At 41.7% G+C, this 27,285-nt stretch overlaps 1 protein-coding gene across 1 annotated transcript in view; it reads left to right on the top strand.

Moving 5' to 3' along the window:
* LOC117503546 (ryanodine receptor 3-like) overlaps positions 1–27,285 on the top strand; it is a 123,710-nt gene that overhangs the window by 38,402 nt on the left and 58,023 nt on the right. The window contains 1 exon segment of the mRNA XM_034162805.1: positions 11,845–11,964. Within this exon segment, the coding sequence (XP_034018696.1) occupies positions 11,845–11,964 (120 nt within the window).

Raw genomic sequence — 27,285 nt, 5'->3', positions numbered from 1 at the left:
CCTTGGCACCCACATCAACAAGGATCTGACATGGACATTACACACCCACAACCTGGTGGAAAAAAAAAAAAAAACAGCAGAGGATGTTCTTCTGAAGAAGCTGAAGCAGGCTTGTCTGGTTCCACAGTTGCTGCACAACTTCTACAGAAGCACCATTGAGAGCATTCTGTCCCTGGTGGTGAAGACAACACAGAGGATTGTAGGAGCTGAGCTCCCCTTTGTTGTCAAATGAATGGTCCGCAATTCACCGGTTATCACGTCGTTTCTGCTTCAAACTGCCTCCAGTCATCATCCATCTCAGCAACAGATATCTGAAGCTTTTATACGCAATCATTTACACATAAATTCAGCATTATTTCATAAAAAAAGACAGGGGAAGTGATCAGAGTGCAGCAGCAGCACATCTGCGTCTGACGTGCTGCTGCTGCGCCCACGTCATTTCAGAGCGTCAGTAGCGACTCACCGATTATCACGTAATTTCTGCTTAAAACAGCCTCGTTTCTGCTTAAAACTGACTTTAGAATGATTTAAGAGGTTTGACTTTGGCATCTGATGGTTAATAATCACATTATTCCCTTTGATCGCTTTGGGTGTAGAGCGTCCGTCTCAGAACTGCTGCTGTGGTCCGGCATGACACATGCGCAGTGATTTTTTTTTTTTTTTTTTTTTTTGGGGGGGGGGGGGGGGGGTTCAGTCGGTGACACCGGACTTAGACTCCGTATATGTTGAGCGCTTGCAGAGAAAAGCACGGGCCATCTGCAAGGATAACAGCCACCCGGGACATTCCCTGTTTGCTCCTCTCACCTCGGAGAAGAGGAATCGCACTATAAGGACACAGACTAATGGGCTAAGGAACAGCTTTTTCCTCAGCGCTGTAGCCTCCATCACCTGATCCCATCCCCCTCCCACAAACACAGACATTCAGTAATGCATATCAACATGTGCAATCTGTTTACATATTTAAAACTATCATACCGCACTAAGCACCTTAATAAGCACCTTTTTTTTCTTCTTGGTATTTAAAGAAGGTCTTGCCATCTGGTGAAGCTGTTCAGTGTTTTTTAAAGCTGCTGTTGTGGTGTTTTTTGTGTATAGCTGTTTCAAAAGTGTCACCAGAATTTCATTACAGAAGCGCAGTGACAATAAACATCTATTCTAGACTTTACCAGAGACGCTGAGTAGCGTGATGCCCTTGTAATTGGCAGACACTCTCTGGTCCCCTTTTTAAAATATTGGGACCACCAACCCAGTTTGCCATTCCTTAGGCACTGTCCCAGGCCCCCACGCAACGTTGAAGACAGTTCCTCCACACCCAGAGCCTTCAACATTTCTGGACAGATCTCATCAACCCCAGGGCTTTGCCACTGCAGAGTTGTTTGACTACCTCACTGACTTCCATCAGGGAAATTGTTGAAGATCCCTCATCAGCTTCCAGCTCTGCCCCAACTATAGAGGGTTTCTCGAGTCTGATGCAGGAGTTCCTTAAAGTGTTCCTTCTAGTGCCAAATTACATTTTCAGTTGAGGTCAACAGAGTCGAATCCTTATTGGAGACAGCTTGGATGGTTCCTCCTTTTTTTCTCCTAAGGTTCCTCATGGCCCTCCAGAAGCATCTTGGTGCCGAACAAAAGTACTTCTCCATAGTTACGCCGGACTCCTCCCACACCCACTGCTTTGCCTCCCTCACAGGCCTGTCTGTACCTTGCCACTGCCTCCAGAGTCCTGCAAGGTAACATATCCTGGAAGGACTCCTTCTTCAGTCAGACGTCTTCCCTGACCACCGTTGTCCACCAAGGTGTTTGAGGGTTGCTGCCCCTTGAGGTACCTAAGACTTTCAGGCCACAGTTCCCCGCTGCTGCTTCACCAATGAAAGGTTTGAACATTGCCCATTCTGGTTCAATGTCCCCAACCTCCACAGGTATGCCAGAAAAGCTCTGTCAGAGGTGTGAGTTGAAGATCTGTTGGACAGTGGACTCCTCCAGACGTTCCCAGTTCACCCGCACTAACCGTTTGGGCTTACGGGGTCTGTTCAAAGTCCTTTGCCATCCTCTGATCCAACTCGCCACCAGATGATGATCAGTTGACAGCTCTGCCCCTCTCTTCACCAGACTGTCAAGAACATGTGGCCTCAGATCAGATGATATGATCACAAAATTGATCATCAACCTTCGACTTAGGGTGCTTTGGTACCATGTACACTTATTAGCATCCTTATGTTTGAACATGGTGTTTGCTATGGACAGTCCATGATTAGCACAGACATCCAATAACAAATGATCACTTGGGTTTAGATCGGGGAGGCTGTTCCTCCGAACCACGCCTCTACTGGTGTCTCTGTCATTGCACTTGTGTGTTGAAGTCTCCCAGCAGAACAATGGAATCCCCCACCGGAGCCCCACACAGGCCTCCAGTCAGGGACAAGAAGGCAGAATACTCCAAACTGCTGTTTTGGTGCATATGCACAAACAGTCAGATCACCCCCCACTACCCGAAGGTGCAGGGGAGCGACTACCTAATCTACCAAGGTAAACTCCAATATAGCAGTGCTCAGTCAGGGACTCATGAGTATCTCCACACCCACCCAGCGCCTCACACCCTTGGCAACCCCAGAGAAGAACAAAGTCCAACTCCTATCTAGTAGAGTGACTCAGGAGTCCAGGCTGTGCGTTATGGTGAGGCCCACCTGATGTAACTCGTAGTGCTCCACCTCCCACACAAGCTCCGGCTCCTTCCCCCCACAGGAAGGTGACATTCCACACCCCCAGAGCTAGCCTCTGCTGCCCGTGTCTGGTCTGTCAAGGCCCTCGACTTTCACTGCAACCAATGGGACAGCACACCCAACCCCGGTGGTTCCCCCTGTGGGTGGTGAGCCCACAGGGTGGAGATGGAAAGTCCACTTTGTCTTTTCAGGTTGGGCCCAGCTGGGCTTCGTGGTAAGCCCGGCCATCAGGCACTCGCTTTGGGGGTCCCCTGTCCAGGCCTGGTTTCAGACGGGGACCCTGGACCTCCACTGGACTGGGTCACGTTTCCACTACCTCATTTACACAGAACAATTAGAGTTTTGACGGTGTTGAATGTTTGGTCTGTAAACGTCAAACAATGTTGACGTCCAGTGGATTCTATGACATGTGACATATGTTACTCTGTAACGCGATAACTAAGCATGACACATAATGCAAACTATTCCTTTTTAAAACCCTGTTAACTCAACCAATAATTTGCATCACTTTATACAAAAATTAGAGCACCTTTAACTTGACCCCTGTGCAAACTGAAAGTAACCATCTATCTGCCATCGACTTATAGATGGACCCATGAATTTTTAAAGTTGTACATGGGAATTAATGGGAATAAAGTGGGAATTTGCACAATTACAGCTTAGTCTATAGCAGGGAACTTAAATGTTGTTGAAAGGGGCAGCATGGTGGGCAAGCAGGTAGTGGACTTGCTTCCAGACTGGAAGGTTCCCGGGTCAAGATCACCTTTGCCCATTCTCCATGTACTGTGGAAGGGTAACAAACAAACAAGAAAAAAAAGTATTGCAGCTGAAGCAACTAGATTTAATGCAAAATTTAATTACATTTCTACTCTGCACTGTGCAATTACATGCACACTTACTGCAGGGCTAGTGAGGCCACGCACTGTGCATGCACACCCCCATGCACTGTGCATGCACACCCCCATGCACTGTGCATGCACACCCCCATGCACTGTGCATGCACACCCCCATGCACTGTGCATGCACAACCCCATGCACGGTGCATGCACACCCCCATGCACGGTGCATGCACACCCCCATGCACGGTGCATGCACACCCCCATGCACGGTGCATATGTAGGGTGTGTGGATACCACTAAGACCTGAAAGGATCCAGAGGGGGAAAAAAAAAACAGAAAATCAAGAGGAAACGCTTTAATTTCTCATTTTGAAGAGAACTTTTGTGTGTGGGGGGGGGGGTGGAAATCATAGTGAATAGCTTATTCAATAGTTCAGTTCAGTGAAAGGATGGATTAAAGTTCTAGTCACAAATACTCAAATGTAATTTCTTAAAATTTGTGTTATTATACTTATGTTTGTATATGATACAGTTTGTATAAACTACCACAAATTTCCATAAATTCAAATAGAATGTTTGTAACTTGTGACCGTGCAGGATTTTCCAAAGTTCCCGATCTTAACTTCCCATGTAAAGTTTCCATCAAGTTGTTGGAAATTTTCCAACTGTCTGCGCCCCTTGTAGTTGGAAGTTTCTTTAATACTACCAGATATTAGTCACACATACAAAACTGACTCGGCATGTCTGGTATAAATAGTGGTATTTGTACTTGTAGTAATTTCTTTTGAAATATCCATGACAAACTGCTGGAAAATGTATTTTTTATGATTATTATTTGGAGAAGCAGTAGAAAAGGAATAGAACTCAAATCAGCTTAGCTGCGCTGATTAGCACCAGTATTAGCTCCTATTCAGATTGTCAGCTTGTTGTCCGTGCACGTCCCGGCCATCTGTCCACGTGGTTATTTAAGCTTTACTGCAGACACATAGCTCAACCTGTACTTATCACGCTGCCTGACATTTATGAGAAACTCTACTCTGGAGCGGTTAGCCATCGGGCCGACACCCCGAGACGGTGTGAACAAGGAGGTGGGCACGGTGGCGTTTTGTTGCGTCCCTTCAGTTTTTGACACCCGGCTGCCTGTATGCGTCCGAGTTGTGCCTGTCGATCTGCACTGAGCATGTGTGTGCAGAGCGTGCTTATCAAAATAGCAGCCTTGAGGGATTGAACAGATTCACCTTTTCTCAAGTTCACATCGGTGGCAGCACTGGCAGAGTTGTGGGCGTGTGTGTTAGGCATGCCAGAACATGGGAGGTTCTCAGGTTTCGGTTAGTGGATGCATCCACGAATACGCACCTGTCGCCGTCTGTTCAGCCGCACAGCCGCCGGCTTCACTGAGGAAGTTTGAGAGAAAAATAAATATTTAACTATGGATTTGAAGTTCCTTTAATGGGTGGCAGTGCCTCCAGGAGTACCAGTGGGCTTTGAAGGAAGGTGCCAAAGGGTTTTGTTTTTTTTTTCTTTTTGGTGGTGTTGCTGCTCCAGTAGAGACGTGCAGAGCATGGCTGGGCTCTGGATGGAGAAATCAGGGTCAGGTTCGCGTGCTGCACTTGAAAGCTCATGTGCCTCCTCCTTCAGAGCCCTATACATAGTGCTGATGCCATCTAGCAGATGGCCTCGCTGCTGCAGCAGAGAGGATCACTTTGCCACAAACTCACTGGGCTCTCTGGCCTGAGATCAGCTCATAGGACCTGTGGAGGAGAGAGAAATGGAGACAGGAATATGTATCTGTGTTTGAGCTGAAATAACCCAAAACACACACACACACACACACACACACAGCACATCTCCCAGCCACCAACGTATAGTGTTGAAAAATGAATCCAATGCGGAAGTGCCAAAACATGCAGTTCCTCAAATGACCACGTGAGGCAGAAACCAAAAGTGACTTGCTCCCAGTTGACCACATGCTAAAATGCCCAATCTTGTAGAAGAAATAAAAATGTTTAAATCCTGGTTCAAAAAATGGTTTTGGTCTAAGTGGCGACTTTCCAACTTTCCCCATTAATGGTAACTGTGCGTGTGTGGGATGTGTAAATAAGTCATTTAAGCTATTTTAAGTCATTCACTCAGGAGTAATTAAGGGTACTTTGAGTGACAGCATGCTGGGTCAAGAGGGCAATGCTAGCAGTGGGTACTAGCTGCTGTGGACTTGACAATGTTTCTTCTTTTTGAGCATTTTATTACAAAATCTGAGATAATATGACTTACTGGACACTTAATTGTGGAAAGGGGCCATTTAAGAAGTCTTTGCTCCAGTATTTCCCTTGAATGAAATTTTGCTTTTTGTTTTTTGAATGTTGGCACCAGTGGTGGGCACAGCTAACCAAAAAGTTAGCTTTGATACCTGCTAATCAGCTAACTGAAAAGTTATCTTTTATAACACTTAACAGATAAACCACCAAAAAATTAATCGGAAGCTACAGCTAGCCGATAACTTTCAGTATTGTCTCCGGTACACTCTCAGCTACTGACAAACCAATTTTGAGTTTAAACAGCGCTAACACTTCTGATGGAATCAAAGGCGATCACAAACTCAAACACAGCCAATGATTCAGCACCTCTGTCTTTGTGCGCCCTGCCCACTGCTGTAGGGAAGCAGCATTTACCTTAACAGCATACAGTGGTCCAGCCATGAGGCAGACGTCTTGAAAAGGAAGGCAGGTTTAACTTATGGTTTTGATTTATAAACCAAATTAATCTGGATAGTTTAACTACATTAATGTCAAGTCTGTCATTTGTACAAAGCGAAAATATAACACATCTTTTAATTTTAAAATAATGCACTAATTCTTATTCACTTTATATATCGCCAAATCACAACAGAGTCGACTCAAGCAGCTTCATACAAAACAATTCAGAAAACAAAATAAAATAAATTAAAAGATTACAAAACATAGTAAAAGAATAAAAAAGTAAAACGCATAGTAACATAATATGCCAGCATGTAATATGCCAGCTGATTATATCACATGATTGTTACTGCTTGGCTGACTCACAGCTTAAATAAAATTTTCAGTTTTGCAAGTGCCTTTTTTTACCAAATGAAACAATTACATATTTTACAAATACACATTTATTTATAAAAACCAACACACGTCACGTTTTGTGTTGGTTAAATGAATCAACGATCGGTGATTGCAGGCTCAGTTTACCCATAATGCAGTTTGGAATCTGTGTGTGTTAATATGTTCAAAACCTCACAATTAGAGCATTATTTTAAAATTAAAAGATATGTTATATTTTCACTTTGTTCAAATGAGAATTGACATTAATGTCAAACTGTCCAGATTAATTTGGTTTATAAATCAAAACCATAAGTCAAACCTGCTTTTCTTTTGAGGACTTTGGCCTCACAGCTGGAACACTGTATGCTGTAAAGGGTATGACTTTTGTTTTTTTTGTTGTTTTTTTTGTGGCAGCCTGGCAGCTAGGCCCCTTCTGCTGGGGTAGAGTTGAGCTCAGCTCCTCTTAGCTGCCTCACTGCTACAAAATACATTGCAGACAGGAACCAATGGGGTTTATAAATATTTTTTACCATTACTATGTACAAAAACGTTAGCGGTCTAAAAGTTATCGGATCTAAATTTATCGGTAGCTAATTGGTCTGCTGATGGTTTTTGAAGTTAGCCGAAAAGCTATTCCGCTAACAAAAAGGTTAGCTTTGATAATTAGCAGATTAGTGGAACTGTGCTCACCACTGGTTGGCACTAATTAGCAGGTATCAATTAGCTTCAGAACATTAGCTACATGAGTGACCGGTTATGTGACAGTTATTCAGGCAATATGATGGCAGTAGATTTTAATACGCTACCCGTTATGAAACCCACCATCTAGCAGCGTTTAATGTAACAATTCACTGGTTGCCAGTTTGGCCTTCATTTGAGGGCTGGCGTGTACATTTTCAAAAGGGTTTATTAGAGACACGTGAGGGAAGCCATCAAAACATTAACAACAACTCTGAAGGAGTTACAATCTTCAGTGGATGTGATTGCAGCACAGACTTTATTAAAAACAATAGTTTGTCAGAAGGTTGTTTGAATAAAGAAACTTTTTTCTTTAATTGATTAATTAAGATTCACAAGCTTCTAGAAGAATTCTGTTTGGCCATTTTTCTTAGCAGAATTCATGGAGTTAAATTTGTTGGTTCCTGACACGCTCCCAGCTTTTTAGGACAGTCCAGATATTTTTCAGGTTTGCTTTATTTTCAGATATTTCATAAACGATGTGCTAAATATGAAAGATTACAAATATTAGGTTCATATAATTCTTTTCAGAAGGGTCTGTAAAAGAAGTCATGCCACCTTTTAAGCATGGGCACCTATTTTCTTGTCAACTTTGAAGGGTCATATCTCTACAGTATAACAGCTAGTGCCTTGATTCCCCCCACCCCCCCACTGTTGTTCACCTGTACATGTTGTCCATTTTAAACCAGTCATAGTCTAATTGGATACATCAATTGATGGTTGCTTAATAACAGGGTTTTTTAAAAACAAAAATCCGTTTTCTGAGTCTCCTTCCTGACACACTGAGCCTCTGAAATGAAAGGAATGAGGACTTGAAAGTATCCTGTGATTACATCATGATGATGCAGAAATAACTATCCTGAATGACTTATAAGATGGAAAACATTTGGGTGAAAGTGGGTTATTGGCTTAATGACCCTTAATTTGGATGAAAATCTGTGTTTTATTTGATCTTGATGTCATCTGCCTATAGGCCAAAAATCATTTGGCTCTTCAAAGTTGGCAAGAAAATAGGCATCTGTGCCCAAAAAAGTGCCAAACCCCCTGTTTTTGACCTTTCGAGAAGAAAAACGACTTGGAATATGAACGTAATATTTTTGATTTTTCAGATTGGACCCATAAGCTACAAAATATGTGAAAGTGAAGCAAATCTGGGAGCCACTTGTTGATTTCATATGGAATGACCCTGTTATCAAAGACGATAGCAGACACCCGTAATGACTCATGGCAGCAGGAAGTTGGTGCATCTATAATTTTGACCTTTGCTTCCTGTATTTAGGGAATAACCCTGTTGTGTCTGATTTGTGGACGTTCATGCTGGTTATACGGTTGCAAATTGACCTTTACCGGTAAAAAAGGTATTTGTGGATATAAATGGATATTTGCGACCATATAACATGAACGTCCACAAATCATCAGACACAAGGGGTTATTCCCATTTTAATCCAATTCCATCATTTGCACGGTTCATTTTTCTGTAGGTAATTCAGTCAGCGAGGCTTACCATGAGGCAGTGTCACTCCAACAGAGGTCAGGGTGCGGAGTAATCCATCAAATGATCAAATCCATCAAATGTGAAACAGTAATTCTGTATCAGAATACACAACAGTACTTTCATATGGTAGCTTAAATTCACCCATTTCGGCAGCAGCGGCGGTATGCAACTTTCTCTCGCTTTTAACTAACAGCTAGCAGCACACGGCTGGTGTTCTGTTGAATTGTGCGTCTCATTGCATAAATCGACAGTTCCGTGTCCCGACTATATTGCGCATGCGTGCACAGTGGCGCTGAGGGCTGGCCTGTCGACAGGAATGACATCTCGTCAGAAATCTCACACGATTAACCAATCAGATTTGCAAAAAAAATGTAATTGGATTAGAATAAAATATATGTTGCACATTTTCTCCCAGAAAAAGAATAAAGATATTCACGTCTTTGTGTACGTAAACGTCTGACAGAAACTGCAAATGCCAAACTCTAAGAGGCCTTGTTGCAGTCTAGAGCCCAACTGATATATCAGCTGGCCGGTATTATCGGCCGATTATAAGTCCTTTTCAAAGTACTCACTATCCGTCGAAATTTTGCCGATAGAACGCCGATAATTTCTCATAAACAGAACAGTTACTGAAATAGTGTTTGTGTCGGCAATGTAAAATGTACTTGCACTGTTTGTCCAGTAGATGGAGCTCTGACTCCATTCAGCTGAGAGCTGCTTACACCCCTGCTTAAATGTGTTCATCACCGGCCCCCGTAGTTCACCATCACACTGCACTGATCAGCTGACAAAAGCATACAAGTAAGTTTATAAGGATGTTGTTTGTAATAACTTTGCAATTACATTCACCCCACATTTTTCCAGTTTCAGTTCAATTCCGTTTGATTAACTTAAGTTTATGTAGTAATGTGTCAGATGTGCTTCATTGCATCGGTCACACTTTTTATTAAGCCCACGTTGTGTAGACCTTATTTCTAGCATGAAAAACTTTCGTTTACTGCTAAGAGGTTGAAACATTCAGATATACTGGTCGTCCATAATGGTTCTGGGAATTACTGCCGTTCGCCATTAACCCTCTGGGGCCGACGCCGTCTTATACGATGGCTGGGACCAAGCTTTACTAAATTGTAAATAACTTTTTGATGATATGAGATAGAAACATACTTTTTTTTTCTTTGCTGAAAAGTTAACTCTGCGGACTTTCCATTATATATATATATATAATATATATATATATATATATATAGTTTTCAATATGATTGAAGTGTCTTTTTAATTTTGACCCCTGTGTAATTCGTCAGTCTGCCTTTTGAAAATTCAAGTGGCCAGTCGTCTTTTTTTTTTTTTTTCTTTTCTTTAAAAGAGTAATGTCGAAGGGGTATTTGTGCCATTTTGTGGTGTTTGTTTCCAGAAATGAGCGATTGTCCCAGTTATCTGCTCCACTATTGATTTGGCATTTTGTCCTGACGACATCATAAAAAGAAGTCGTGTTTGTTCAGAGCGCGCACGGTTTGCATCAGCCCCTTTGACTTTTCATCTGGAATTGTCAGATGATGCTGTGATCTTTGCAGAATCGATGGAGAGAGATCCTGTTTGCAGCACACAAGAAACATTTCACTGCTTTTTTTTGGGGGGGGGGGGACGAGTGTCTATAGGATGCTGATGATGGTGTCAGCTTTTGAAACTTCTGCCTGTGAGTGTTTCAGCTCAGTAAGCTGAAAAGAACCAAATACTCTGTCTTGATTGTTTTTTTTTTGTTTCTCATTAATTTGCATTTCAAACATAAAGACGCGTGAAATTAGAAATCCCACGGAGTTTTCTCCGACAGGAGATGACTGATGCTTACTCATGCAGAAAATGCAGCGTAAAATTCATTGTTTTGCTGTCCAGCAGTAAGTCTTTTAAAGATGTTAATTCTTTCACTGACTGGAAGTTTGTAATGGCCGTGTAATCATTTGGAGGTTCGGTCCTGTCGTCTGGACCGTCTGTGGGCACCGAACAGCCCGTTTGTAATTCTGCTGGCTTCATACGACTGTGAAGTTGGTGGGAGCAGAACCATGGCAACCATCAGCTCGGATTAGTGTGGGACGCCAGCTGGCAGAAGACACAACAATCGATATGTGTGTGTTTGGATGGAGAGCCCCGCCCCCTCCTGACATACACATGTTCATTTATCGGTCTCATTGATCTCACAGGGATCTCCTGTCACGCTGCAATGCCTAATGGACTCAAATCTGTCATCTGTTATCTGCCAAAGTTGGTTAACCTCCGTTGCTGTTGGTTACACCTGCGTGTAACAGCGGGAGAAGGGTTATTGTTTTCAGTCCCTTATGTCCATCTGTCTGTGTGTGATCACAGTAACTCTAAGAGGTTTGCTCCAGTATGGTCCAAACTTGGTGGAAGGAGTGAGGGTCAGCCAAAGACACAGGAAAAAAAAAAAGATCACTTAAGTCAATTACTTATATAGCAGATTTATAGAATGGCTATTTCGATGAATTGGTTCAGGATTCACCTTGGTTACTACACAACGCTAATGTGAAGTTCTGTGTTACCTGTTGTATTTCTGACCTTTGACCTTAGGTGGCCATCTCAAGGTCATCAGTGTTTAATTTCAAGTTTGGAGCCTATATGGATGAGACAAATTTGGACTAATTGACCAAATTTGTCTTGGCCAAGGATAAAGTCAAAATTTGAACAGATGTCCACTTCAAAAAGAACTGTATGCTGTGGTGCCACTGAATCACCAAGAATGAGTTTTCATGGCTCGTTAAACTCATACCGTATGTAGATGTTCTACAAATGATCAACTAGTTTGATGTGGATTAGTCAGCCTGTCATGTAGACCTGATAGATTCTTCAATACAGAGGTGACTAGTTTAAATCAGGTCTTTCATCCAATGGTTTGCGATCACTGAGGTATACTGGGAAGGAGGGGGAATCCTTACAGGTCTCTAGCTTTGACTATAACTGTTTTGTATTATCTGACAGGATGATGAGGTGGTGCTCCAGAGTGTGGCCACCATCCAGAAGGAGCCCCGTAAGTTCTGCCTGGCTGTTGAGGGACTCGGAAACCGTCTGTGTTACCTGGAACCCACATCTGAAGCTAAGGTGAGGACCTCACAGGGCTTTGTTGAATCTTTCAAAACTGCTGTAATTAGTATTAAGTAATGGCCCAATTTAATTGACCATAGATCATCTCAGACAGTTCTAGGCATCAGAACTTTGTAATCAGCAGTTTAAGAACCTTGTAGTCACCAGTTTCTTTAGAACTTTGTAGTCCATGGTTCCTTTAGAACCTGATAGTCAGCAGTTTCCTTAGAACCTCGTAGTCAGCAGTTTCCTTAGAACCTCGTAGTCAGCAGTTTCCTTAGAACCTCGTAGTCAGCAGTTTCCTTAGAACCCCGTAGTCAGCAGTTTCCTTAGAACCCCGTAGTCAGCAGTTTCCTTAGAACCCCGTAGTCAGCAGTTTCCTTAGAACCCCGTAGTCAGCAGTTTCTTTAGAACCCCGTAGTCAGCAGTTCCTTTATAACCTCAGTCAGTGGTTTCCTTAGAACCTTGTAGTCAGCGGTTCCTTTATAACTTCGTAGTCAGCAGTGTCCTAAGAACCTTGTAGTCAGCGGTTTCTTTAGTACCTCATAGTCAACAATTTCTTTACAACCAGGCACTTGTAGTTCCTTGACAAACAGGTGACATTTCAGCTAGTGTTGTTGGCTTCTGTAAGTATTCTGAATGGTCATTGCAAGTGAATTCATATTCAGTTAAATTTATTTTATTTGTAAAGTGCCAAATCACAACATTGCTGCCTTAAGGTGCTTCACATGAGTAAGGTCTAACCTTACCAACCCCCCTGAACAAGTACACAGGCGGCAGTGGTAAGGAAAACACCTCTGATGATGTTGAGGAAGAAACCTCAAGCAGACCAGACTGAGAGGGGTGACCCCCTGCTTGGGCCATTCTACCAGTTACAATAATTTCTTAACAAACAGAAAAAAATGGAGAACAGAAAAAAAAAACAGAACAGCAACAAAAAAAGAGTCCTTAATTTGAACTAAAAGCAGTCCATCTTGGGTCTTTAATCCATAGATGTCCAAGTCCAGCACCGGTAGGTTAAAAGAGGTACAACTTCAAGTCATTGGTGCAGCAGGAGACCGTTTGATACCCTGATCAGGAGATGATATTGTAGTCTTTGGAGTTAAATGAGAGGTCCTTTTGTTTGTTGTTTAATGTTACCATTGGACACCCAGATAGTTGATTTTTGCAATTTTGCGTTGAGTCTCCATTCATAGGTCATGAAGGTCTGATAGGTTTTCACTGCACTACATTGGGCACCAGCTGACTTTCCTGATAAAAGCCAGGTTTCTGGTTTGGCAGGTTTGGACACAGGTAATTAATTGTTTATTTATTATTTAAGGATGGCTGAAAGTAGTTCTGGCTCATTGGATGACAATCATCATGGTTTCTGAAGTTTGGGAAGCACTGGTTTAATGAACTGTAAATAATATGGATTCTAAAGCTATGATTGGTCTGTTCTCTGTCACGTTGGTGTCCCATCTCAAAACTTAGCAAAACGTTCTCAGCAGTTGGATCCTTGAATGAATTAATTTGGCAGTTCTCATTATAGTCCCCGCCCTCACTCACTGGGCCAAGATATTGTGATGGTGTCATTGAATTACAAAGTGTAAGTTTGTGGTGCGATCTTTAACTAATTGGACAAAAACCATCTTGGTGTCGGCACCAAACGGTCAGAGAGACTCAGACTCAGCTTTTAGGTATGGTCCTTCCATCTTAGCTAGAATCCAGACAGATCCACATGGGCAGTGTTGGCAGCGCCAGTGAGAGATGATCTATATCTTCTGGATTGGTGACTCGTGCTGAGGTTATGACAGAGTTCTGTTAACACGTGTAGCTTATCACTGTTGATTACATTTTGAGAGGAAGGCTGAGATGAAGGACTTGACAATGGCCCTGACCCACAATAATTATGATCCATAATGGTGACATTATTGTTGTCGAGGCGACACTTATTGTTAGTCATCTTTCAAGGGAGTAACAAGGTCACTGTCAGTTATGAAAGATGTGCAGCATCTGTTTAATATCCTTCCTCCACTTCAGAGGCCAGGAAAAGGGAACTGTGATAGTTATGCCTGTATGTCCTGATGTATAACTAGAAATAAAAATGAATGATTTACAACATTAAATATGGATGTTTTCAACCAATCAAGGCATTTTTTTTTTAAACCGTTGATTTTGATTGGTATCAGTCTCACTCTGTCAGTGATGCAGTGCCGGGGTGCACAATTTAAAAGCAAATTTACTCTCTGCTTCACTTCAAATACATGCAGTATCTGTTTCTGACAGATGGTGTATGTCATCAGGTCTTGCCGTCCAGTCAAGCAGCACTTTCCACATGACTGAATTATTTTTGTCTCGTCATCTTCTCTGGGTTTTCCTCCTGCTAACAGGCAATGAACAGGGCTGTAGCAAGACGGGCATGTGTTTGGAAGTCCCTACCCCACCTTGGATTATGGTCCACTAATAGTAGTGTGGCATTCAGTCAGTGAGTTCGTCAGTTTTGTGGAACAAACAGGTGTGAATCAGGTGTCCCCTATTTAAGCCAGCACCTGTTGAACATGCTTTTCTCTTTGAAAGCCTGAGGAAAATGGGACGTTCAAGACATTGTTCAGAAGAACAGCGTAGTTTGATTAAAAAGTTGATTGGAGAGGGGAAAACTTATACGCAGGTGCAAAAAATTATAGGCTGTTCATCTACAATGATCTCCACTGCTTTAAAATGGCCAAACAAAACCAGAGACATGTGGAAGAAAATGGAAAACAACCATCAAAATAGATAGAAGAATAACCAGAATGGCAAAGGCTCACCCATTGATCAGCTCCAGGATGATCAGAGACAGTCTGGAGTTACCTGTAAGTGCTGTGACAGTTAGAAGACGCCTGTGTGAAGCTAATTTATTTGCAAGAATCCCCCGCAAAGTCCCTCTGTTAAATATAAGACATGTGCAGAAGAGGTTACAGTTTGCCAAAGAACACATCAACTGGCCTAAAGAGAAATGGAGGAATATTTTGTGGACTGATGAGAGTAAAATTGTTCTTTTTGGGTCCAAGGGCCACAGACAGTTTGTGAGACGAGCCCAAACTCTGAATTCAAGCCACAGTTCACAGTGAAGACAGTGAAGCATGGTGGTGCAAGCATCATGATATGGGCATGTTTCTCCTACTATGGTGTTGGGCCTATATATCGCATACCAGGTATCATGGATCAGTTTGGATATGTCAAAATACTTGAAGATGTCATGTGGCCTTATGCTGAAGAGGACATGCCCTTGAAATGGGTGTTTCAACAAGACAATGACCCCAAGCACACTAGTAAACCACCAAAATTTTGGTTCCAAACCAACAAAATTAATGCCTCGCAGATGTGAAGAAATCATGAAAAATTGTGGTTATACAACTAAATACTAGTTTAGTGATTCACAGGATTGCTAAAAAAGCAGTTTGAACATAATAGTTTTGAGTTTGTAGCGTCAACAGCAGATGCTACTATTATTGTGAACACCCCCTTTTCTACTTTTTTTCACTAATAGCCCAATTTCATAGCCTTAAGACTGTGCATATCATGAATGCTTGGTCTTGTTGGATTTGTGAGAATCTACTGGTACCTTGTTTCCCATGTAACAATAAGAAATGTACTCAAAACCTGGATGAATCTTTTTAGTCACATAGCACTACTATTATTCTGAACACTACTGTATATATAATCATTATTAAAAACAAAAATTCTGGGGCATGTTAGAATGATTTCTCAGTGACAATCACAGCTGCTAAACTCCCCAAAATCAGTGCAGTAAATAACGGGAGTACACTGGGGTAAAAAAGTATTAAGTCAGTCCCTGATTGTGCAAGTTCTCCTACTTAGAAAGATGAGAGAGGTCTGTAATTTTCATCAAAGGTACACTTCAGCTACGAGAGACAAAATGAGAAAAAAAAAATCCAGAAAATCACATTGTAGGATTTTTAAAGAATTTATTTGTGAATTATGGTGGAAAATAAGTATTTGGTCACCCACAAACAAGGAAGATTTCTGGCTCTCACAGACCTGTAACTTCTTCTTTAAGGAGCTCTTCTGTCCTCCACCTGTTACCTGTATTAATGGCACCTGTTGGAACTCATTATCTGTATAAAAGACACCTGTCCACAGCCTCAAAGAGTCAGACTCCAAACTCAACCATGGCCAAGACCAAAGAGCTGACAAAGGACACCAGGAAGAAAATTGTAGATGTGCACCAGGCTGGGAAGAGTGAATCTACAATAGTCAAGCAGGTTGGTGTGAATAAATCCACTGTGGGAGCAATTGACAAGACCATTGATAATCTCCCTCAATCTGGGGCTCCACGCAAGATCTCATCCCGTGGGGTCAAAATAATCATGATAACAGTGAACAAAAATCCCAGAACTACATGGAGGGACCTGATGAATGACCTGCAGAGAGCTGGGACCAAAGTAACAAAGGTTACACACTACGCAGAGAGGGACTCAAATCCTGCAGTGCCAGGCGTGTCCCCCTTTGCCAGAGAGCATATGGATGATCCAGAAGAGGATTGGGAGAATATCATGTGGTCAGATGAAACCAAAATAGAACTTTTTAGTAAAAACTCAATTAGTCATGTTTGGAGGAAGATGAATGCTGAGATGCATTCCAAGAAAACCATACCTACTGTCAAGCATGGGGGTGGAAACATCATGCTTTGAGGCTGTTTTTCTGCAAAGGGGACAGGACAACTGATCCGTGTTAAGGGAAGAATGAACGTGGCCATGTATCGTGAAATTTTAAGCCAAAACCTCCTTCCAGCATTGAAGATGCAACGTGGCTGGGTCTTCCAGCATGATGATCCCAAACACACCGCTCAGACAACGAAGGAGTGACTCCATAAAAAGCATTTCAAGGTCCTGGAGTGGCCTAGCCAGTCTCCAGACCTCAACCCCATAGAAAATTTGTGGAGGGAGTTGAAAGTCTGTGTTGCCCAGCGACAGCCTCAAAACATCACTGCTCTAGAGGAGATCTGCATGGAGGAATGGACCAAAATACCAGCTACAGTGTGTGCAAACCTAGTGAAGACTTACAGGAAATGTTTGACCTCTGTCATTGCCAACAAAGATTATGTTACAAAGTATTGAGTTGAACTTTTGTTATTGACCAAATGCTTATTTTCCACCATAATTTACAAATAAATTCTTTAAAAATCCTACAATGTGATTTCCTGGATTTTTTTCTCATTTTGTCTCTCACAGTTGAAGTGTACCTATGATGAAAATTACAGACCTATCTCATCTTTCTAAGTAGGCAACCTTGCATAGTCAGGGACTGACTCAATACTTTTTACCCCACTGTATGTCACCTATTTATGGTATGGTGTAAATTTTATAAGCTTTGACTTTTGCTATTGGCCTTTTATTGTTTGGGTCCCAGTAATGTGGTTACATGGTGTAACTTGATCTTGTGTACTGTGGAGTTGGTGCCGACAGCCAAAGCTAAATACTACAAGTGTAATATGAAGCTTTTCTGCAACTAAACTTGAAATTGTTTCTCTGGTGCCCAAAAAAACCACAACATTGCAAATTACTTCCAAGCAGTTTTTTGTTTTCTATTGTTTGAGTTTTATGAAACCATTTTCTTCCGCAACATAATTTCCATAGAAAAACATAAATTCCTTGTTTTTTTGTTTAGTATAAAGTTTGTACAGTAAAAATGTCTGAGTTCGTGGGTGGGTTAGTTGATCCCAGCAGGGTGTAAGTAATAAAGGTAAATGTTATCGCCTCATAACTCACCCAGTTGAAAGGGCACATGATGGTGAAGTGATTAGATGATTAACGTTTATGCACCACATCAATAAAAACAACAACAACTTTGTTTTGCCGTCATAATATCACGTAAACATCTCCACCACCTGGTGGATGGTTAATGGATGTTGAATGGATTATAGTAAATTGGAAACAGCTGTGGTTGAATTTACATGTAGCTTGTGTACCACCTACTGAACCCTGGGCACATCACGTGCTCAACCCGGTGCCCTACATCATATCAGCATCAGCTAACAAGATATGCTGGCCAACACTGCCAACATGGCGACACCCAGATACAGGCTTCAGGAATCCAGGCACCTTGTTTAGTATTAGTCGTGTGCCAAGTTTGGTAGCTATATACATGCTTTTACTTGGGGGGGGGGGGGGGGGGGGGGTTGTCTTAAAATAGGGGGGTCAGGACTCCAAAGGAGATAAAGGCAATGGGTTGGGAGGGGGGAGTCAAGACATTTATATCTCCTACCTATAATTGTAAGTATTACAATATATTTCCAATTTTCATGACTGAAAGCATCTTGTATTATGATTTCAGACACCCATAATGTGGGCTATACCATTTGTTAACATCTTGTCCGCCTGCTGTTCTACCTAAAGTGTTTCTCAAATAATCTAATGAAAGTCATTGTGAAATTTCTTTAATTTATTGCTCTCCTCCGGCCTAAAGGTTTATTTTTACTCAGATTGGTCAACTAAAATATGGCCAGATTTTGTTGTTATTGTAAGTCCGTTACTGTGGAATTGCCCAACTACAAGTAGACTCCAGACTGAACAGGTTCACCTTCAGGGCTCAGACACAAACAGACACAATGTTAAATAAAGAAGCACCATTATGTAAAAGAGAATTAAAGCAATCACCGTCATGTTCAGTTTGGAGCTCCTGCTCTCTGTTTCACTGGATCACACGTTCAGTTGCAGTGACTGATTGCCGCTGTCCCACAGCATCAGCCCATTTCCACTCAGGTTCGTCTCTCTTTTACTGCCTCGTCACTCTTGCTGCTTCAGTTGTCCTTTGATGGCTGAGTTCTGCTCTCCTTTGCTGGTTCAGCTGCTATACAGGGTTTGAGTTCTCCTGCTAATTCTGTTAGTTCACCTCTTTCTCCTGGGGGTGCTGAACTTCAGGTTGGTACCTGTACGGGACATGTTGTTTTCCCAGTGGTAGCAGGTCTCCCACGAGCCCACATAACACGTGGATAATTAGGACCAAAAAATGTATTTCACCATTCTGATTAATGGCTGATTAATGGTGAACCCATGTCCATCTGGGGCTTCATGGTGGAGCATGTTTGCACAGTTTGACTGACTGGATTAGCACAAGTTCATGTATCTCATAAACTGTGTGTATTTTAGTGTTGAATCCATAGTTTCATGTAAATTTTTAATAAAATGGACCATATGATGTTGGCGGCGCAACTAAGGGTTGCTGTGTGACCTTCACCCACTTGCCTCAATTCGGATAAAGGACTTCTTCAAACTTAGTGCACATAAACAGTGTCAAATGTGTATGTGTCGCCTTTAATTCTGATGTGTGCCATTATTATGGTAAACAAGTAATAATTGTGGACTAATTGCTGTCTGAGGTAACTGGAGTGTAAACGTAATTTCTCCACTGTGAGATCAATAAAGTATCTATCTATTAAACATGAAATGGTTTTTACCCTGTCAAGGGACCGATCTTGAGAAATATTTATGTGGTGACAGCAATATATTTAGTAACTTTTCACAAATATCAATCAATCAATCAATCTATTTTTTTTATATAGCGCCAAATCACAACAAACAGTTGCCCCAAGGCGCTTTATATTGTAAGGCAAGGCCATACAATAATTATGTAAAACTCCAACGGTCAAAATGACCCCCTGTGAGCAAGCACTTGGCTACAGTGGGAAGGAAAAACTCCCTTTTAACAGGAAGAAACCTCCAGCAGAACCAGGCTCAGGGAGGGGCAGTCCTCTGCTGGGACTGGTTGGGGCTGAGGGAGAGAACCAGGAAAAAGACATGCTGTGGAGGGGAGCAGAGATCGATCACTAATGATTAAATGCAATATTTCCTTAGAAAACCCCCAAATTAAGATATTTTTAGGCTGTATTGTGATCTCAGAATACACATTAATTTGTAGTGTGTCCATCTGCACATTGCTATTTGTGCACCGGGAAATACCAGCACATTGTATGTTCATCATGGGTGTGTTGTGGTCCAAACATGTTATTAACCAGACAGTGACACCTGTCCTTCCCTTTAAATGAACTGTGCTAGTCACACAGTGGTGTGGCATCAAAAAAGCAGACTAAAGAGAAAGGATTTCTGGTGTGTTAATGGATTAGTGCCAACCGGTACGAGTGGGCAACAGGCACCAAGGCTCCCTGAGGTGAAGCACTGAAGCAGCTAGCTGAGGTGGTGTTTGTGTTTTTCTATCATTGCTTACTCTTATTTCATTTAATAGTTGTTCTCTTTTCAATTTCCTCATGTTTTAAGGCGTCCATGAGGGGTGGCGTTTTCATCTTCAGGCTCGTCTCGGGTGTTTCTGCCTCATTTACAAGCCTCTAACGAAACCTACTGGTGGAGATGAATCATACTCGGAGAATAATTTGGTCTAATAAAAAAGCTTCATGTTTTGGATTGAGAAGTTTTTTTACTTTCAGTTTTCATGGTGCAATAACTTTCTCCACTGGTGAGTGTTTTCATGTCTCATTTTTATCAAAGTTATGTTAATAGAATTTTTAACAAGATTACTGAACATGTAATGAACAATTTTTCATAAAACTCTTCGAAATCGTTGGACATTTCTTGGAATAAAAACAGATTTTTATGGATCCAGCTGACTGTGAAGTGGCAGAGTCCTCAGATTACACACTCTTCCTTCTCCCAGAGGCTGACAAGGAAATATTATTTACACTTTGACACGACGGCGCATCCATCTATTTACAGGCACCACACACAGAACCATCACAGGGAAGGGCATCTGGGATAAACTAACATGATTTTAATTTTGTGTAATCACCGTATGTATGCCATTTCAAAGCTTGATTGTGACCTTACCTGAAAACAGCAGTAGAATGAATCCAGATTTCCATTTTCTGTATCTAGACATAGAAAAATCAATGCTGCAGTTTCAACCAAAAAAGCTCTCTCCTTCATTTTACTCTGCTGTTTTGTATTCCAGAAACATGGTAATGTACAAATACAGCTACATGAATTATTCATCTCTGGTTTAAAAAGGCCTTAACTGAATTGTTTGTGGGACAGAGTGATGAGCAGAATGTGATGGAGTTAAAGAACCTTTTCAATTTCAATTTATTTTCATTTATATAGTGCCAAATCAAATCAAATCAATTTCATTTATATAGCGCCAAATCACAACAAACAGTTGTCCCAAGGTGCCTTATATTGCAAGGCAAAGCCATACAATAATTACAGAAAAACGACCCCCTGTGAGCAAGCACTTGGTGACAGTGGGAAGGAAAAACTCCCTTTTAACAGGAAGAAACCTGAATTGAATTAACTGAAGGCTTTTCAGGGAACTTTTAGGACAACCTGATAATAATGAATTACAATAGTCCAGCCTAGAGGAAATAAATGCATGAATTAGTTTTTCAGCATCACTCTGAGACAGGACCTTTCTAATTTTAGAGATATTGCGCAAATGCAAAAAAGCAGTCCTACATATTTGTGTTGTGTAGGCCGCCAGAAGAGGAGGTACTGCTGGCCCACCACCAGAGGGCGCCCTGTCTGGAGTGCGGGCTCCAGGCACCAGAGGGCGCAGCCGCCTCACAGGAGCAGCCAGGGTGACAGCTGTCACGCATCACCTGCAACAGCTGTTACCAATCATCTGATCGGCAGGAGTATATCAGCAGGACGACGTCTCCACCTCTTTGCCGAGATATCGTTTCTACCGAGAAGGTAACGTACTCAGCTAACTGTTTGACAGTGATCTTTGTGACTTTGTGCATTTCTCTGAGAGAACTTCCCAACGAGAGGTGGAGGTAGCTTACCTGCTGTTCGGATTCCTGGGTGCGAATGCGCCCTCCTTTAACTGTTCTTTATTCCTCGCCAGCAGTACCAGGTCCGACACGCGGAGGCAGTGGCCACCTGGGAGTTCGGGACTTGGCGGCTCCAGTATTCCCGGGGTCTGGTGGCGGAGGAAACCGTGTGGTTCCGGTTCTACTTTGGAGAGGCGTCTCCTATCTTCGAGCCTGCCCACACGACACCTGTGTAAATTTGACTTTATCCTTTATTGTAATCTGTTGTCCTTGTTGTGCATATTCACAACAGTAAAGTGTGTTATTTGACCTATTGGGTCCGTGTACTTACACTTTCCCAACATATTTGTTTAATATGCACATTGAATGACATATCCTGATCAAAAATGACTCCAAGATTTCTCACAGTATTACTAGAGGTCAGGGTAATGCCATCCAGAGTAAGGATCTGGTTAGACACCATGTTTCTAAGATTTGTGGGGCCAAGTACAATAACTTCAGTTTTATCTGAGTTTAAAAGCAGGAAATTAGAGGTCATCCATGTCTTTGTCTGTAAGACAATCCTGCAGTTTAGCTAATTGGTGTGTCCTCTGGCTTCATGGATAGATAAAGCTGAGTATAATCTGCGTAACAATGAAAATTTAAGCAATGCTGTCTAATAATACTGCCTAAGGGAAGCATGTATAAAGTGAATAAAATTGGTCCTAGCACAGAACCTTGTGGAACTCCATAATTAACCTTAGTCTGTGAAGAAGATTCCCCATTTACAAGAACAAATTGTAATCTATTAGATAAATATGATTCAAACCACCGCAGCGCAGTGCCTTTAATACCTATGGCATGCTCTAATCTCTGTAATAAAATTTTATGGTCAACAGTATCAAAAGCAGCACTGAGGTCTAACAGAACAAGCACAGAGATGAGTCCACTGTCTGAGGCCATAAGAAGATCATTTGTAACCTTCATTAATGCTGTTTCTGTACTATGATGAATTCTAAACCCTGACTGAAACTCTTCAAATAGACCATTCCTCTGCAGATGATCAGTTAGCTGTTTTACAACTACCCTTTCAAGAATTTTTGAGAGAAAAGGAAGGTTGGAGATTGGCCTATAATTAGCTAAGATAGCTGGGTCAAGTGATGGCTTTTTAAGTAATGGTTTAATTACTGCCACCTTAAAAGCCTGTGGTACATAGCCAACTAATAAAGACAGATTGATCATATTTAAGATTGAAGCATTAATTAATGGTAGGGCTTCCTTGAGCAGCCTGGTAGGAATGGGGTCTAATAGACATGTTGATGGTTTGGAGGAAGTAACTAATGAAAATAACTCAGACAGAACAATCAGAGAGAAAGAGTCTAACCAAATACCGGCATCACTGAAAGCAGCCAAAGAGAACGATATGTCTTTGGGATGGTTATGAGTAATTTTTTGTCTAATAGTTAAAATTTTATTAGCAAAGAAAGTCATGAAGTCATTACTAGTTAAAGTTAAAGGAATACTCGGCTCAATAGAGCTCTTACTCTTTGTCAGCCTGGCTACAGTGCTGAAAAGAAACCTGGGGTTGTTCTTATTTTCTTCAATTAGTGATGAGTAGTAAGATGTCCTAGCATTACGGAGGGATTTTTTTATAGAGCAACAGACTCTTTTTCCAGGCTAAGTGAAGATCTTCTAAATTAGTGAGACGCCATTTCCTCTCCAACTTATGGGTTATCTGCTTTAAGCTCCGAGTTTGTGAGTTATACCACGGAGTCAGGCACTTCTGATTTAAGGCTCTCTTTTTCAGAGGAGCTACAGCATCCAAAGTTGTCCTCAATGAGGATATAAAACTATTGACGAGATAATCTATCTCACTCACAGAGTTTAGGTAGCTACTCTGCCCTGTGTTGGTATATGGCATTGGAGAACATAAAGAAGGAATCATATCCTTAAACCTAGTTACAGCGCTTTCTGAAAGACTTCTACTGTAATGAAACTTATTCCCCACTGCTGGGTAGTCCATCAGAGTAAATGTAAATGTTATTAAGAAATGATCAGACAGAAGGGGGTTTTCAGGGAATACTGTTAAGTCTTCAATTTCCATACCATAAGTCAGAACAAGATCTAAGGTATGATTAAAGTGGTGGGTGGACTCATTTACATTTTGAGCAAAGCCAATCGAGTCTAACAATAGATTAAATGCAGTGTTGAGGCTGTCATTCTCAGCATCTGTGTGGATGTTAAAATCGCCCACTATAATTATCTCATCTGAGATAAGCACTAAGTCGGACAAAAGGTCCGAAAATTCACAGAGAAACTCACAGTAACGACCAGGAGGACGATAGATAATAACAAATAAAACTGATTTTTGGGACTTCCAATTTGGATGGATAAGACTAAGAGACAAGCTTTCAAATGAATTAAAGCTCTGTCTGGGTTTTTGATTAATTAATAAGCTGGAGTGGAAGATTGCTGCTAATCCTCCGCCTCGGCCCGTGCTACGAGCGTTCTGGCAGTTAGTGTGACTTGGGGGTGTTGACTCATTTAAACTAACATATTCATCCTGCTGTAACCAGGTTTCTGTAAGGCAGAATAAATCAATATGTTGATCAATTATTATATCATTTACTAACAGGGACTTAGAAGAGAGAGCTCTAATGTTTAATAGACCACATTTAACTGTTTTAGTCTGTGGTGCAGTTGAAGGTGCTGTATTATTTTTTCTTTTTGAATTTTTATGCTTAAATAGATTCTTACCGGTTGTTGGTGGTCTGGGAGCAGGCACCGTCTCTACGGGGATGGGGTAATGAGGGGATGGCAGGGGGAGAGAAGCTGCAGAGAGGTGTGTAAGACTACAACTCTGCTTCCTGGTCCCAACCCTGGATAGTCACGGTTCGGAGGGTTTAAGAAAATTGGCCAGATTTCTAGAAATGAGAGCTGCTCCATCCAAAGTGGGATGGATGCCGTCTCTCCTAACAAGACCAGGTTTTCCCCAGAAGCTTTGCCAATTATCTATGAAGCCCACCTCATTTTTTGGACACCACTCAGACAGCCAGCAATTCAGGGAGAACATGCGGCTAAACATGTCACTCAAACAACAAATGTCAATGTCACATCACAACAAAGCTGCCTCAAGGTGCTTCACACAAGTAAGGTCTAAACTTACCAACCCCAAGAGCAAGCACACACATGACAGTGGTAAAGAAAAACTCCCTCTGATGATTTGAGGAAGAAACCTCAAGCAGACCAGACTCAAAGGGGTGACCCTCTGCTTACACCATTCTACCAAAAAGGTTTACAATACGGAACACAACACAACAACAATTAATATGAGTCCATGCAGGCGTCCAGTCACTGTTGGCGGGGGGGGGGGTTATCCAGCCATTCGTTGGATCTGTCTCGCATCCGCCACAGAAATCATCTGATCCAGCCGCATCTCGGGACAGAGAGAAAAACAAAACGTAATCATTCATCATCATTAAGCAACAGGAAAGCAGAAGAAATACTAAGGTGATTGCCAGCCACTAGCCCTAAGCTTCACTAAAAGACCCAGACTTTAAATAAAGTTGAGGCAGCGGCCCGCTCCGTTTACTAATAAAATTAATTTTGAAAGGGCAGGAAGCATAGTAACATACTATGCCAGTATGCTAGCCATACAAAAGGGAAAATAAGTGCTTCTTAAATCTGGACTTGAAAGTCTCTACAGAATCTGACTGTTTTATTGAAACAGGGAGATCATTCCACAGAACAGGGGTATGATAAAAGAAAGCTCTGTGACTCGCAGACTTCTTATTCACCCTAGGGACACAAAGTAGTCCTGCACCCTGAGAACGCAGAGCCTGGGCCGGTACGTAGGGTGTAAGTAGATCAGCTAAGTAGGGAGGTGCCAGTCTGTGAATAATTTTATAGGCTAGTATCAGAACCTTAAAATCTGATCTCACTGGGACAGAAAGCCAGTGAAGAGACTCCAAAATGGGTGTAATGTGGTCAAACATTCTGCTTCCTGTCAAGAGTTTGGCAGCAACATTTTGAGCCAGTGTCTCACTGGACCAAGAACCATAATTTCAGTCTGATCAGACTTTAAAAGTAGGAAGTTGCTAGACATCCAGCTTTTCACTGATGCAAGGCAATCTTCTAAGTCAGGGGTGCCCAAGTTCGGTCCTCGAGATCTACCTTCCTGACACTCTTAGATGTCTCCCTGCTCCAACACACCTGAATCCAATGAAAGGCTCATTAAAAGCCTGCTAACGAATCTTTGTCACTAAGTTTAGAAGTAGTGTTGTTATACAAAACACATTCTCCAGCCTACTGAGTAGAATATGGTGATCCATGGTATCAAATGCAGCACTAAATCTAACAGCACCAGAACTGTAGTGGTGTCTGAATCCATTGCAAGCAGAAGATCATTCACCACTTTAGTGAGAGCCGTCTCTGTGGAATGATATTTTCTAAAAGCAGACTGCAGTGGCTCAAAGAGATTATTTTCAGTAAGATAGTCCACAAGCTGCTTTGAAACCACTGTTTCCAGAATTTTAGAACAAAATGATCATTTGATATTGGCCGATAGTTTTTCAATACACTAGGGTCAAGATTAGATTTATTAAGTAATGGTTTAATCACTGCAGATTTGAAACTTTTAGGAACAGATCCCAAAGTTAATGACCTATTGATAATTTCCAGCACAGTCAGCCCAAGAGTGGACCACAGGTCCTTGAACAGTTTTGTTGGTATCAGGTCAAATAAGCAGGTTATGCTTTTAGCAGATGTTACGAGTTTCGTCAACACGCCCAGTGAGATACTATCAAATTATGTAAATCTACATAATACCTCAGTGATGGCACCCACCTCAATAGCAGGGTGTAGTGGCTGGGTTAAGGCATGCTGGGATATGTTTAACCTAATGTCGTCTGTTTTCTTCTTGAAGTAATACAAGAAATCTTGTGCTGTAAAAGGAGAGCGAACTACAGGTGGTTGCCCATGAATAAGTGTTGCTACCATGTTGAACAAGAACTTTGAGTTATGCTTGTTTTTGTTGATCAAATCAGAGGAATAGGTCCACTTTGTAGCCAGTAATGCATGCTTATAGTCTAAGATAGCATCACGCCACACGAGGTGGAATACTTCTAGTTTTGAACTGCGCCATTTTTGTTCTAGACCTCTTGCCTTATGCTAGAGGTCACGCAAGTAATCATTGAACCAAGGTGACTGTGTTTTGGGGGGTGTGGTTTTAACATACAGTAGTGTTCAGAATAATAGTAGTGCTGTGTGACTAAAAAGATTAATCCAGGTTTTGAGTATATTTCTTATTGTTACATGGGAAACAAGGTACCAGTAGATTCACTAGATTCTCACAAATCCAACAAGACCAAGCATTCATGATATGCACACTCTTAAGGCTATGAAATTGGGCTACTAGTAAAAAAAAAAAAAAAAAGTAGAATAGGGGGTGTTCACAATAATACCACCCCTGGCAATAATTATGGAATCACCGGCCTCGGAGGATGTTCATTCAGATGTTTAATTTTGTAGAAAAAAAAGCAGATCACAGACATGACACAAAACTAAAGTCATTTCAAATGGCAGCTTTCTGGCTTTAA

The sequence above is a fragment of the Thalassophryne amazonica genome, chromosome 21, assembly GCF_902500255.1.
Source record: "Thalassophryne amazonica chromosome 21, fThaAma1.1, whole genome shotgun sequence".
Lineage (NCBI taxonomy): Eukaryota > Metazoa > Chordata > Actinopteri > Batrachoidiformes > Batrachoididae > Thalassophryne > Thalassophryne amazonica.
The sequence above is the reverse complement of the archived record's forward strand: the minus strand, read 5'-3'. Positions and strand labels throughout refer to the sequence as shown.